Source organism: Salmo trutta, chromosome 39, assembly GCF_901001165.1.
Source record: "Salmo trutta chromosome 39, fSalTru1.1, whole genome shotgun sequence".
In the NCBI taxonomy this organism is placed as follows: domain Eukaryota; kingdom Metazoa; phylum Chordata; class Actinopteri; order Salmoniformes; family Salmonidae; genus Salmo; species Salmo trutta.
The window spans coordinates 25,569,036-25,585,023 of NC_042995.1; the positions used below are offsets into that span (position 1 = coordinate 25,569,036).

General features: G+C 42.2%; 1 protein-coding gene across 3 annotated transcripts in view; it reads right to left on the reverse strand.

Moving 5' to 3' along the window:
• Positions 1-15,988, reverse strand: part of LOC115179289 (nuclear factor erythroid 2-related factor 2) — a 44,114-nt gene that overhangs the window by 2,079 nt on the left and 26,047 nt on the right. For 2 of the 3 annotated variants that reach the window (XM_029740674.1, XM_029740673.1), the window contains exons 2-4: positions 11,456-11,725; positions 8,115-8,210; positions 7,784-8,005 (exon numbers count right to left, since the gene is read on the reverse strand). In XM_029740674.1, coding sequence (XP_029596534.1) covers positions 7,784-8,005; positions 8,115-8,210; positions 11,456-11,725 — 588 coding nt within the window. The remainder of the gene's footprint in view (positions 1-7,783; positions 8,006-8,114; positions 8,211-11,455; positions 11,726-15,988) is intronic. The other variant, XM_029740675.1, reaches the window with a different exon arrangement.

Consider the following 15,988-nt stretch of genomic DNA (forward strand, 5'->3'; position numbering starts at 1 on the left):
GGTTTGCACACATCTCAGGAGGCATTTTGTCCCACTCCTCTTTGCAGATCTTCTCCAAGTCATTAAGGTTTCGAGGCTGACGTTTGGCAACTCGAACCTTCAGCTCCCTCCACAGATTTTCTATGGGATTAACCTCTTACATCTAGACGTTCCGCTAGCGGAAGCAGCGAAAGCAAAACATTAGATTATGTCAGCAGAGTACCCAGCCAGAAATAATCAGACACCCATTTTTCAAGCTAGCATATAATGTCACAAAAAACAAAACCACAGCTAAATGCAGCACTAACCTTTGATGATCTTCATCAGATGACAACCCAAGGACATTATGTTATACAATGCATGCATGTTTTGTTCAATCAAGTTCATATTTATATCAAAAACCAGCTTTTTTACATTAGCATGTGACGTTCAGAACTAGCATACCCCCTGCAAACTTCCGGTGAACTTACTAAAATTACTCACGATAAACGTTCACAAAAAACATAACAATTATTTTAAGAATTATAGATACAGAACTCCTCTATGCACTCTATATGTCCGATTTTAAAATAGCTTTTCGGATTAAGCACATTTTGCAATATTCTAAGTACATAGCCCGGCATCACAGGGCTAGCTATTTAGACACCCAACCAGTTTAGCCTTCACCAAAATCACATTTCCTATAAGAAAAATGGTCTTACCTTTCCTGTTCTTCGTCAGAATGCACTCCCAGGACTTCTACTTCAATAACAAATGTTGGTTTGGTCCCAAATAATCCATTGTTATATCCAAACAGCGGCGTTTTGTTTGTGCGTTCAAGACACTATCCGAATGGTAAAGAAGGGTTACGAGCACGACGCGTTTCGTGACAAAAAAATTCTAAATATTCCATTACCGTACTTCGACGCATGTCAACCGCTGTTTAAAATCTCGTAAAAATGTTCTCGTAAAAAAGCGATAATATTCCGACCGGGAGTCGTTTTATTCGTTCAAAGACGATAGAATAAAAACATGGTGTCGTCTCGTGCACGAGCATGAGTCCCATCGTCCGCTGATAGACCACTTGCCAAACGCGCAAATGTGTTTCAGCCTGGGGCTGCCTCGATATCATTCAGCTTTTTCCCGGGCTCTGAGAGCCTATGAGAGCCGTAGGAAGTGTCACGTTACAGCAAAGATCCTCAGTCTTCAATAAACAGAGACAAGAAGAACAAGATCTTGTCAGAGAGGGCACTTCCTGTAAGGAATCTTCTCAGGTTTTTGCCTGCCAAATGAGTTCTGTTATACTCACAGACACCATTCAAACAGTTTTAGAAACGTTGGAGTGTTTTCTATACAAAGCTAATAATTATATGCATATTCTAGTTTCTGGGCAGGAGTAATAATCAGATTAAATCGGGTACGTTTTTTATCCGGCCGTGAAAATACTGCCCCCTATCCATAACAGGTTAAGGTCTGGAGACTGGCTAGGTCAATCCAGGACCTTAATGTGCTTCTTCTTGAGCCACTCCTTTGTTGCCTTGGCCATGTGTTTTGGGTCATTGTCATGCTGGAATACCCATCCACGACCCATTTTCAATGCCCTGGCTGAGGGAAGGAGGTTCTCACCCAAGATTTCACGGTACATGGCCCCGTCCATCGTCCCTTTGATGCGGTGAAGTTGTCCTGTCCCCTTAGCAGAAAAACACCCCCAAAGCATAATGTTTCCACCTCCATGTTTGACGGTGGGGATGGTGTTCTTGGGGTCATAGGCAGCATTCCTCTTCCTCCACACACGGCGAGTTGAGTTGATGTCAAAGAGCTCCATTTTGGTCTCATCTGACCACAACACTTTCACCCAGTTGTCCTCTGAATCATTCAGATGTTTATTGGAAAACTTCAGATGGGCATGTATATGTGCTTTCTTGAACAGGGGGACCTTGCAGGCGCTGCAGGATTTCAGTCCTTCACGGCGTAGTGTGTTACCAATTGTTTTCTTGGTGACTATGGTCCCAGCTGCCTTGAGATCATTGACAAGATCCTCCCGTGTAGTTCTGGGCTGATTCCTCACCGTTCTCATGATCATTGCAACTCCACGAGGTGAGATCTTGCATGGAGCCCCAGGCCGAGGGAGAGTGACAGTTCTTTTGTGTTTCTTCCATTTGCGAATAATCGCACCAACTGTTGTCACCTTCTCACCAAACTGCTTGGCGATGGTCTTGTAGCCCATTCCAGCCTTGTGTAGGTCTACAATCTTGTCCCTGACATCCTTGGAGAGCTCTTTGGTCTTGGCCATGGTGGAGAGTTTGGAATCTGATTGATTGATTGCTTCTGTGGACATGGATCTTTTATACAGGTAACAAACTGAGATTATAAGCACTCCCTTTAAGAGTGTGCTCCTAATCTCAGTTTGTTACCTGTATAAAAGACACCTGGGAGCCAGAAATCTTTCTGATTGAGAGGGGGTCAAATACTTATTTCCCTGATTAAAATGCAAATCAATTTATAACATTTTTGACATGCGTTTTTCTGGATTTTTGTTGTTGTATTCTGTCTCTCACTGTTCAAATAAACGTACCATTAAAATTATAGACTGATAATTTCTTTGTCAGTGGTTAAACGTACAAAATCAGCAGGGGATCAAATACTTTTTTCCCTCACTGTATTTGTATCAGTGCTATCCTGTGGTGGAACTATATACAGCTCCATAGCAGGTATGAAAACCCTATTCAGTGAAACTTGATCACAGAGTGAATTAATACAATTAATGAATGAATGACACTTTATGTGTCAAATCGCCAGTTGACATTCAGCCAACTTGACACAACATGGGCCAGCATCCCTGTTGAACGCTTTCAACACCTTGAAGAGTCCATGCCCCGATGCATTGAGGCTGTTCTGAGGTGCAACTCACAATTAGGAAGGTGTTATTAATGTTTGTATACTGGCTATTGTACACACTGAGTAGATATGATCGATACAGTCTCTGGATTTATGAAAACGATTTTGTTTTTCCACCAGAATGTTTTGATCCTCCAAAAAGGTCATTACCCTACTGTTGAGGATAGATGAATATAATTTATATATCGTACCTAGTAAACTTATGCCTCTCCAGTTCAGTGGCACTGAACATCAATTTACACATTGAGCAGGCAAGATCTTGCAAGTTAATTGCTGACACTCAGATCCACTTCTCTCTCTAAACTAGAGGCCATTTATTTCACATTTTAGTCAGTTGGCAGATGCTCTTATCAAATACATTTGTATTTGTCACATGCTTTGTAAACAACAGGCGTGGACTAACAGTGAAACGCCTACTTATGGGTCCTTCCCAACAATGCATAGAATTTTTTATGAGAAAAAGTTGAAAAGTAAAACACGTAATAATAGATGCATTAACCTACTGTTGAGGGTGGATATATATCCTTTATAGACCGTACCTAGTAAACTTATGCCTCTCCAGTTCAGTGGCACTCCCGGGTAATTTTTGAAAGATTTGGTAATGGGACTGACTATGGACTTATTCGAAGTGGATGGCAGTACACTGTACTCTAAACAAATTCAAAGCAAACCATGTAGAACTTCAGTTAATTCAGAGGATTTTAAGAATTCATTAAGAAGTTCATCAATGCCAAATGCTTTCCCATTTTTTGCTGTAACAATCGCCTTCTTAACTTCTGCCACGGACAACTCCTCATTTAGGTACAGGTTACAGTTGAAGTCGGAAGTTTACATACACTTAGGGTGGAGTCATTAAAACTCATTTTCCAACCACTCCACAAATTTCTTGTTAACAAACTATCGTTTTGGCAAGTCGGTTAGAACATCTACTTCGTGCATGACACAAGAAACTTTTCCAACAATTGTTTACAAACAGATTATTTCACTTATAAATCACTGTATCACAATTCCAGTGGGTCAGATGTTTACGTACAAAGTTGACTGTGCTTGGAAAATTCCAGAAAATGATGTCATGGCTTCAGAAGCTTCTGATAGGCTAATTTACATAATTTGAGTCATTTAGAGGTGTACCTGTGGATGTATTTCAAGGCCTACCTTCAAACTCAGTGCCTCTTTGCTTGACATCATGGGAAAATCAAAAGAAATCAGCCAAGACCTTAGAAAAAAATGGTAGATGTCCACAAGTCTGGTTCATCCTTGGGAGCAATTTCCAAACACCTGAAGGTACCACGTTCATCTTTACAAACAATAGTACGAAAGTATAAACATCCATGGGACCACGCAGCCGTCATACCGCTCAGGAAGGAGACGCGTTCTGTCTCCGAAAGATGAACGATGGTGCGAAATGTGCAAATCAATCCCAGAAACACAGAAAAGGACCCTGTGAAGATGCTGGAGGAAACAGGTACAAATGTATCTATATACACAGTAAAACAAGTCCTATATCGACATAACCTGAAAGGTCACTCAACAAGGAAGAAACCACTACTCCAAAACCACTATAAAAAAGCCAGACTACAGTTTGCAACTGCACATGCGGACAAAGATTGTACTTTTTGGAGAAATGTCCTCTGGTCTGACGAAACAAAAATAGAACTCTTTGGAAATGATGACAATCTTCATGTTTTGAGGAAAAAGGGTAAGGCTAGCAAGCCGAAGAACACTATCCCAACCGTGAAGCATGGGGGTGGCAGCATCATGTTGTGGAGGTGCTTTGCTGCAGGAGGGACTGGTGAACTTCACAAAATACACTGCTCAAAATAATAAAGGGAACACTAAAATAACACATCCTAGATCTGAATGAATGAAATAATCTTATTAAATACTTTTTTCTTAACATAGTTGAATGTGCTGACAACAAAATCACACAAAAATAATTAATGGAAATCCAATTTATCAACCCATGGAGGTCGGGATTTGGAGTCACACTCAAAATTAAAGTGGAAAACCACACTACAGGCTGATCCAACTTTGATGTAATGTCCTTAAAACAAGTCAAAATGAGGCTCAGTAGTGTGTGTGTGGCCTCCACGTGCCTGTATGACCTCCCTACAACGCCTGGGCATGCTCCTGATGAGGTGGCGGATGGTCTCCTGAGGGATCTCCTACCAGACCTGGACTAAAGCATCAACCAACTCCTGGACAGTCTGTGGTGCAACGTTGCGTTGGTGGATGGAGCGAGACATGATGTCCCAGATGTGCTCAATTGGATTCAGGTCTGGGGAACGGGCGGGCCAGTCCATAGCATCAATGCCTTCCTCTTGCAGGAACTGCTGACACACTCCAGCCACATGAGATCTAGCATTGTCTTGCATTAGGAGGAACCCAGGGGCAACCGCACCAGCATATGGTCTCACAAGGGGTCTGAGGATCTCATCTCGGTACCTAATGGCAGTCAGGCTACCTCTGGCGAGCACATGGAGGGCTGTGCGGCCCCCCAAAGAAATGCCACCCCACACCATGACTGACCCACCGCCAAACCGGTCATGCTGGAGGATGTTGCAGGCAGCAGAACGTTTTCCACGGCGTCTCCAGACTCTGTCACGTCTGTCACATGTGCTCAGTGTGAACCTGCTTTCATCTGTGAAGAGCACAGGGCGCCAGTGGCGAATTTGCCAATCTTGGTGTTCTCTGGCAAATGCCAAATGTCCTGCACGGTGTTGGGCTGTAAGCACAACCCCCACCTGTGGACGTCGGGCCCCCACACCACCCTCATGGAGTCTGTTTCTGACCGTTTGAGCAGACACATGCACATTTGTGGCCTGCTGGAGGTCAGTTTGCAGGGCTCTGGCAGTGCTCCTCCTGCTCCTCCTTGCACAAAGGCGGAGGTAGCGGTCTTGCTGCTGGGTTGTTGCCCTCCTACGGCCTCCTCCATGTCTCCTGATGTACTGGCCTGCCTCCTGGTAGCGCCTCCATGCTCTGAACACTATGCTGACAGACACAGCAAACTTTCTTGCCACAGCTCACATTGATGTGCCATCCTGGATGAGCTGCACTACCTGAGCCACTTGTGTGGGTTGTAGACTCCGTCTCATGCTACCACTAGAGTGAAAGCACCGCCAGCATTCAAAAGTGACCAAAACATCAGCCAGGAAGCATAGGAACTGAGAAGTGGTCTGTGGTCACCACCTGCAGAACCACTCCTTTATTGGGGGTGTCTTGCTAATTGCCTATAATTTCCACCTGTTGTCTATTCCATTTGCACAACAGCATGTGAAATGTATTGTCAATCAGTGTTGCTTCCTAAGTGGACAGTTTGATTTCACAGAAGTGTGATTGACTTGGAATTACATTGTGTTGTTTAAGTGTTCCCTTTATTTTTTTTGAGCAGTGTAGATGGCATCATGAGGATGGAAAATTATGTGGATATATTGAAGCAACATCTCAAGACATCAGTCAGAAGTTAAAGCTTGGTCGCAAATGGGTCTTCCAAATGAACAATGATTCCAAGCATACTTCCAAAGTTGTGGCAAAATGGCTTAAGGACAACAAAGTCAAAGTTTTGGAGTGGCCATCACAAAGCCCTGACCTCAATCCTATAGAAAATGTGTGGGCAGAACTGAAAAAGCATGTGCGAGCAAGGAGGCCTAGAAACCTGACTCAGTTTCACCAGCTCTGTCAGGAGGAATGGGCCAAAAATCACCCAACTTATTGTGGGAAGCTTGTGGAAGGCTACCCAAAATGTTTGACCCAAGTGAAACAATTTAAAGGCAATGCTACCAAATACTAATTGAGTGTATGTAAACTTCTGACCCACTGGGAATGTGATGAAAGAAATGAAAGCTGAAATTAATTATTCTATCTACTGTCATTCTGACATTTCAATACAGTATATAAGAGGGTTCTGAGTTTGACGTTGTGTTTTTTTGTTGTTGTTACCTATATTTAACTAGGCAAGTCAATTAAGAACAAATTCTTATTTTCAATTACGGCCTAGGTACAGTGGGTTAACTGCCTTGTTCAGGGGTAGAACAACAGATTTGTACCTTGTCAGCTCGGGGATTTGATATTGCAACCTATTGGTTACTAGTCCAACGCTCTAACCACTAGGCTACCTGCTGCCGCTACCTGCCATTTCCCAGTTCAGTTTTCAGGGAACATGTGTCTTTATAAAATTCTTCCTCAAAATATGCCACATTTTCATTACCTGAGAACAAACTTGCAAACCCCTTCTCCCACTCATTAAGTACCCGTGTAATATCGAACTTCAGCCCCCCTGCTCTTCACTGACTTCCATTGGAATTTTCTTATGTCGTTTTGGTCCTACCTTATTTGGTTCCAGAACTGTTGAGAATTTATTTTCTGTATCTTCTCAAGGTGTAATACCTGCCGTCTCTGATATCTCTGTTTGAATTGGCTCAGTCTTTAATCAAACACATGCTGTTTTTTCTTAAAATCCTTTCTAAAATGTTATCTTGTATTCCTATCTTTACACTGTAGAAATAAGTGTTCAGCCTTGCAGTGTACAGATCATAGGTACCTTAACTCATCAATCCAATAAGGCTTGTTCGGCTTGTAAACTTTCCTGGACTTGAGTTCGATGAGTTCTAATGTGCGTGCTATTTCAGAACATGGAAACTCATTTGGCAAATGTATTTTCTTGCATTTAGGCCTATGCGGGGTACGTATATTTTGTGTGATGCACAATAATATCTGTTTGAGAAAGTTCATGCCAACAGAAAAGGGCATAAATAAAAGAGAATTATCAGGAAGTCTACTTTTCAAATTTGTTCTAACAAAGGCGTGCTTGTGCTGTGTCCTCGTCCGCCCTTCTGCAGCAGCCACTCGTGCATTCTTTAGGTGTCCGTTACCTAGCTGAACAGGGCTTGTTGTGGCCTTATGAATTGTACCATTGTGTCATACCTACCTGGAGCTCAGGCAGGGAGAGCAGCTCCATCCAGGCCTGCTCCACATCCACAGCGGCTGGATCCAGAGACGCAGGCACAACAGTGGGAGCCTTGTGGGGGGCCAGCAGAGCAGAGAGCATGGGGTTCTGGGCCACAGGTGACTGCTGGGAGGTCAGCATATCTGGCCTACTGTTGCCAATGGAAGGGGAGGGCATGATATGAGCAGGAGGAGGATGGGGGAGCTAGAATACACAGAAAAATACTGGAAATTAGAGGGGATGCATTGATAAGAGGAGAAACAGATTGGAATTATGTTACTGGTTTGTAGGTATTGGTAGTGTATTCTCTTACCTCAATGGTTTCTACTAAAGGGAATGTCTCTGTGAGAAGCTGCATGCACTCATCAAATGAAAGTGCATCCCCATCCACTCTGGAAAAAATGGTGTTCTACAAAAACAGACACACAGATATAAATTACTGGCTGTATGAGCGATAAAGTTATTTGAATTTCTTTTAAACATAATGTACAGTTGAAATCGGAAGTTTGCATATACCTTAGCCAAATATATTGAAACTCGGTTTTTCACAATTCCTGACATGTTATCCCTTTAGCATTCCCTGTCTTAGATCAGTGACGATCACCACTTTATTTTAAGAATGTGAAATGTCAGAATAATAGTGGAGAGAATGATTTATTTCAACTTTCATTTCTTTCATCACATTCCCAGTAGGTCAGAAGTTTACATACACTCAATTAGTATTTGGTAGCATTGCCTTTAAATTGTTTAACTTGGGTCAAACATTTTGGGTAGCCTTCCACAAGCTTCCCACAATAAGTTGGGTGAATGTTGGCACATTCCTCCTGACAGAACTGGTGAAACTGAGTCAGATTTGTAGGCCTCCTTGCTCGCACACACTTTTTCAGTTCTGCCCACAAATGTTCTATAGGATTGAGGTCAGGGCTTTGTGATGGCCACTCCAATACTTTGACTTTGTTGTCCTTAAGCCATTTTGCCACAACTTTGGAAGTATGCTTGGAATCATTGTTCATTTGGAAGACCCATTTGCGACCAAGCTTTAACTTCCTGTCACGTCCTGACCAGCAGAGGGAGCAAATGTATTAGTTTTGGTCAGGACGTGGCAGGGTTTTTGTGTGTTAAGTGTTGTGTTGGTGATTGGACTCCCAATTGAAGGCAGGTGTGTTGAGTTGCCTTTGATTGGGAGTCCTATATAGTAGTGTGTGTTTTTCTTTGGGGTTGTGGGTAATTGTTTCTTGTTTAGTGTGGTTGCACCTGACAGGACTGTTGGCTGTCAGTTTCCTTGTTTTTGTTTTTGTATAGTGTTCGTTCTAATTAACCTCTCTAGGGTCGGCGGGACGAAATCGTCCCACCTACGTAACAGCCAGTGGAATCCTGTGGCGCGTTATTCAAATACCTTAGAAATGCTATTACTTCAATTTCTCAAACATATGACTATTTTACAGCATTTTAAAGACAAGACTCTCGTTAACATCTACACGTTCCGCTAGCGGAACGATTGATCCAATATCCAATGATGGGCGGGGCGCGAAATTCAAACTCCTCTAAATCCGAAAACTTACACTTTTCAAACATATGACTATTTTACAGCTATTTAAAGACAAGACTCTCCTTTATCTAACCAAACTGTCCGATTTCAAAAAGGCTTTACAGCGAAAGCAAAACATTAGATTATGTCAGCAGAGTACCCAGCCAGAAATAATCACACAGCCATTTTTCAAGCTAGCATATCATGTCACATAAACCCAAACCATATCTAAATGCAGCACTAACCTTTGATGATCTTCATCAGATGACACACCTAGGACATTGTGTTATACAATACATGCATGTCTGTTCAATCAAGTTCATATTTATATCAAAAAACAGCTTTTTACATTAGCATGTGACGTTCAGAACTAGCATTCCCACCGAACACTTCCGGTGATTTTACTAAATTACTCACGATAAACGTTCACAAAAAGCATAACAATTATTTTAAGAATTATAGATACAGAACTCCTCTATGCACTCGATATGTCCGATTTTAAAATAGCTTTTCGGATGAAGCACATTTTGCAATAATGTAAGTACATAGCCCGGCGTTACAGGGCTAGCTATTTAGACACCCTGCAAGTTTAGGCTTCACCAAAATCACATTTCCTATAAGAAAAATGTTCTTACCTTGCTTGTTCTTCATCAGAATACACTGCCAGGACTTCTACTTCAATAACAAATGTTGGTTTGGTCCCAAATAATCCATAGTTATATCCAAACAGCGGCGTTTTGTTCGTGCGTTCAAGACACTATCCGAAAGGGCAAAGAAGGGTGACGAGCACGACGCATTTCGTGACAAAAAATGTCTAAATATTCCATTACCGTACTTCGAAGCATGTCAACTGCTGTTTAAAATAAATTTTTATGTCATTTTTCTCATAAAAAAGCGATAATATTCCGACCGGGAATCTGCGTTTAGGTAAAAAGACGAAAGAAAATAAAGCACGGGGTCGACTCGTGCATGCGCCTAAGCCCATTGTCCTCTGATCGGCCACTTGCCAAAAGCGCAAATGTGTTTCAGCCTGGGGCTGCCTCGATATCATTCAGCTTTTTCCCGGGCTCTGAGAGCCTATGGGAGCCGTAGGAAGTGTCACGTTACAGCAAAGATCCTCAGTCTTCAATAAATAGAGACAAGGAGAACAAGATCTTGTCAGAGAGGGCACTTCCTGTAAGGAATCTTCTCAGGTTTTTGCCTGCCATATGAGTTATGTTATACTCACAGACACCATTCAAACAGTTTTAGAAACTTTAGGGTGTTTTCCATCCAAAGCCAATAATTATATGCATATTCTAGTTACTGGGTAGGAGCAGTAACCAGATTAAACCGGGTACGTTTTTTATCCGGCCGTGTAAATACTGCCCCCTAGCCCTAACAGGTTAAATTGAAGGATGAATACTAACTCTGCTGCATTTTGGTCCATTTCTGAAGGCAGCTGTGACACTTCCTGACTGATGTCTTGAGATGTTGCTTCAATTTATCCACCTAATTTCCGTCCTCATGATGCCATCTATTTTGTGAAGTTCACCAGTCCCTCCTGCAGCAAAGCAACCCCACAACATGATGCTTCACCGTTGGGATGGTGTTTTTCGGCTTGCAAGCCTCCCCTTTTTTCCTCATAACATAACGATGGTCATTACGGCCAAACAGTTATATTTTTGTTTCATCAGATCAGAGGACATTTCTCCAAAAAGTACAATCTTTGTCCCCATGTGCAGTTGCAAACCGTAGTCTGGCTTTTTTGGCCGGTTTTGGAGCAGTGGCTTCTTCCTTGCTGAGCGGCCTTTCAGGTTTTGTCGATATAGGACTCGTTTTACTGTGGATGTAGATACTTTTGTATACCACCCTCAAAATTAATATTTAAAAAAACAAGACACAGAACACATACACATGCATTTCCCTAGCATAAATGCTAATCTCGTTTCTCTTTTCTATTCCAGAGGGGGACCACTCTCTGGTGACAGACAGACAGGCAGGCAGGCAGGCAGGCAGACAGACAGACAGACAGACAGACAGACAGACAGACAGACAGACAGACAGACAGACAGACAGACAGACAGACAGACAGACAGACAGACAGACAGACAGACAGACAGACAGACAGACAGACAGACAGATACCTGGTTTCCCTCTGGGGTAGTATCTGTGTTGGGCAGCTCTGGTTCACTGGGTAGCAGGCAGGGCATGAACTCTCCAGTCTCCTTGTCCAGCTCCAGCTGTTCCAGCAAGGCCTTATCCTGCTCCCTCAGCAGGTGCAGCCTCTTCTCCTCCTCCAGTTCCCTCTGCCTGCGCAGCTCATCCTCCTTCTGCCGCAGGCTCAGGTCAAACACCTCCCGCTCGGCACCCAGATCAATGTCCTGCCTCCACAGGATGTCAATTAAGTTCATATCCTGGCAGGAGAACAACGACCATAGTGAGTAAGATAGGAGGATAGCAGGACAACAATACAGCCAACACCACTGCTACTGCAACTATTCTTAGCTGCTCTTTAATTATTTGTTATTCTTATTTATTACTTTTTTGTTGTTGGTATTTTCTTAAAACTGCACTGTTGGTTAAGGGCTTGTAAGTAAGCATTTCACTGTAACATCTACACCTGTTGGATTCGGCGCATGTGACAAATGCAATTTGATTTGATTTGATTTGAAGGCAGGGTTCTTTAAAGAACCACTTTTAATGCAGGGATCCTGAAGTATTTGACAAAATGTTAGGATAAGATGGATATTGTATGCTCACCCATCACGAACAAACAGAAGGCAGACAAGTGGGATCAAAAAGGGTGTGTCGACAATACCCAGAAAGCTTCTGTGCCACGTATTGTATCCCCTGTTCCCCTCCCTGTGGACAGCTGTCCCTTACCCCCACCTTTAGCCATAACACAACTCAATCAGATGAGATGTGTGACGAGGATGTATGAATAATACATGCTGTTCTCCTCATTCTTAAAGCAGTATGGCTCCACACCCACGTGTACATTTCAGCAACCTCCAACACCAGCATCTAGCTAAACCACCAAATACCATCAGGAATGACTGAGCAAGATCCACTAAAGAGCGCAGAGTAAAATACGAGTACTGCATGCATATTGCACAGCTTACAAAACCAGCATTTTTTTATGTCCTTGATCAGCCTTTGTTTCTATATGCAAGAGCAGCACACAGTGAGGCTGAAAGACGCTGCTCAACTCAATAATAAGCCATTGGCCGAGATACTCTCTGATTGGTAATTATTATTCAGCAGGCTTGGATTTTAGTCCAATCGCAAACATGCTGGACCAAATCTAACCTGACCAATAGGTAACAAGACAAATGTGTTATGTTTGATAAAGCTGAACCCATATAAGAACCTCTCACAGTTATTATATCATTGGTTGTTTCATAAGATTTCTATTATATTCTATTGTCTACAGTTTTTACACTGAATATTAAACTTTGATGATTATGACAAAGAACGTAACACCTAATATTTGGCTGGTAGACTGCCAAACATGTGTTTGGACAGTTTAATTCATAGGTCTGCCACTGGAATGTTGCAGTAACTGCTTTAGGCTGTTCACCTCTACAATCATCATGCAAAATGCATTTGATGAATACACCTGCTAGCAAGGCACACATTTTAGAAGATTTGTCCCAACTCATTTATTTTCAAGATGACAGTAGGAGCCACAGACATTGTGGGGCTGTTTCCTGGACCCAGATTAAGCATAGGCTTAAAAAGCTTAATCTCGGTTCTGGGTCCAAGTGGGTATCTCTGGGTATCAAAGGTTCTTTTCACAAACACATGCAGCTCATTATGTGGCCATGAAGCTTCAAGAGTGTGTGGTGTTGACTCAGTAACAAGCTAAACATCCATTACAAAAGAGTTTCAAAGGAACGCAAGGCGAGGATCAAAAGGACAGACAGTGACCTTGACTCAACCAACATCAACCCTTTGGCGCAGTAGATAACTTAACAAGAAAACTATTCTGGTAAAGTACACATTTTCCTCCCGTATCAGTTGTTTTACCCCCCCCCATTAAACAGTACAATCGGCCATTAACTTCATATTTATGGCTAGACGGCTGTTGTGATAGCGTTATTGCCACTGTATTGGGGCAGGTTTTGAATGATTAGTCCCTGCTTTATGACTAGGCGGTTACACTATAGTCTTTCCACTAATGTGTAAAATCAGGGCAGCTTTAGAGGTTTTTCCCCATACAGCATCACAGGGACTACTCTTCTAAATAAAATTACCGACAATTCCGAATAAAATGCATGCAATAACTTGAATTGGCCATAAGTAAATGACTGAGTATGTGTCTGTCCATTCTCAGGAATCACGTCTCCTTTAATGGACCAATCAGCAGTTGAAACAATAACAAAGCGTTCTCCATGCCACTGTTTCGGTAAAAAGCTGACGGATGGGGATGGAGAAATGTAATCACTCTCAAATTCAGACAGAGCTTTGGATGCAAGGACTTACTGTAACAGTGTAGGTTCCGTCCCTCTCTTCGCCCCAACCCGGGCTCGAACCAGGGACCCTTGCACACATCAACAACTGACACCCACCGAAGCATCATTACCCATCGCGCCACAAGAGCCACGGCCCTTGCAATGCAAGGGGAAACCCTACTTCAAGTCTCAGAGCGAGTGACGTCACTGATTGAAATGCTATTAGCGCGCACCACCGCCAACCAACCAGCCAGCCATTTCACATCGGTTACACTCACCCCCCCTTTGACCTCCTCCTTTTCCGCAGCAACCAATGATCCGGGTCAACAGCATCAATGTAACAGTGTAGGTTCCGTCCCTCTCTTCGCCCCAACCTGGGACCCTTGCACCCATCAACAACTGACACCCCACGAAGCATCGTTACCCATCGCGCCACAAAATCCGCGGCCCTTGCAACGCAAGGGGAAACCCTACTTCAAGTCTCAGAGCGAGTGACGTCACTGATTGAAACGCTATTAGCACGCACCACCGCTAACTAACTAGCCATTTCACATCGGTTACACTACCATCTATATATGATATAATCATTATAGTTGTAGCTATGTTTTGAGGCAATACAGTGTTTGTTTAAAATCATTGGCGTAAAACAAGCTTGTATTTTGGTTCTGGTGGGGTACGATAGTTAAACTAAGTTCAAGAGGCCTTTATAAAAAAGTTATATTTTTCAAAAATCTATGGGTACATAATATACATTTTTAAGTCCTAAAATGGATGTAGCAACTACGGTTTTCCCCTTTAAAGTTACATGACTGAATGGGGTACAGAAATAAATGGAATATCAGACAATATCAGGCATTGCAACTTCACACATACATACACACTATACATGCACATGGGTTTAGTACTGTAGATATGTGGTAGTGGTGGAGTAGGGGCCTGAGGGCACACAGTGTGTTGTGAAATCTGTGAATGTATTGCAACGTTTTAAAATTGTAGAAAATGCCTTAATTTTGCTGGACTCCAGGAAGAGTAGCTGCTGCCAAAATGGGGATCCATAATAAATACAAATACAAATACACGTCTTTCAGGTGTCACATTTCGATTCCTCACTATTTTTCAATATACATACATGCATAATTAAAATATGATATAATGACAACTACATGTGTATGACAACGTGAAGGAAGACATTAGCAATTATCATACATTTTATTATAGCTATTTGACAAAAATAAGCAGAAGACATCAACGCTGTATTTAAATTATATATATATAGAGTACCAGTCAAAACTTTGGACACACCTACTCATTTCAGTGTTTTTCTTTAGTTTTACTATTTTCTACATTGTAGTGAAAACATCAAAACTAGGAAATAGTCATGTAGTAACCAAAAAAGTATTAAACAAATCAAAATATATTTTATATTTGAGATTCTTCAAAGTAGCCACCCTTTGCCTTGATGACAGCTTTGCACACTGTTGGCATTCTCTCAACAAGCTTCATGAGGTAGTCACCTGGAATGCATTTCAATTAACAGGTGTGCCTTGTTAAAAATTCGTTTGTGGAATATTCTTTCCTTCTTAATGTGTTTGAGCCAATCAGTTGTGTTGTGACAAGGTAGGAGTGGTATACAGAAGATTACCTTATTTTCTAAAAAACCAAGTCCATATTATGGCAAGAACAGCTCAAATATGCAAAGAGCAACGACAGTATATCATTACTTTAAGACATGGTCAGTCAATGTGGAAAATTTCAAGAACTTTGAAAGTTTCTTAAAGTGCAGTTTCAAAAACCATCAAGTACTATGATGAAACTGGCTCAAAGGAAAGGGAGACCTAGAGTTACGTCTGCTGCAGAGGATATGTTCATGTGGGCTGCACCTCAGATTGCAGCCCACATAAACACTTCACAAAATTCAAGTAACAGACACATCTGAACATTAACTGTTCAGAAGAGACTGCGTGAATTAGGCCTTAATGGTCGAATTGCTACAAAGAAACCACTTCTAAAGGACACCAATAATAAGAATAGACTTGCTTGGGCAAAGAAACACTAGCAATGGACATTATACTGTTGGAAATCTGTCCTGTGGTCTGATGAGGCCAAATTTGAGATTTTTGGTTACAATCACTGTGTCTTTGTGACATGCAGAGTAGGTGAACGCATGATCTCCTTATGTGTGGTTCCCACCGTGAAGCATGGAGGAGAAAGTGAGATGGTTGG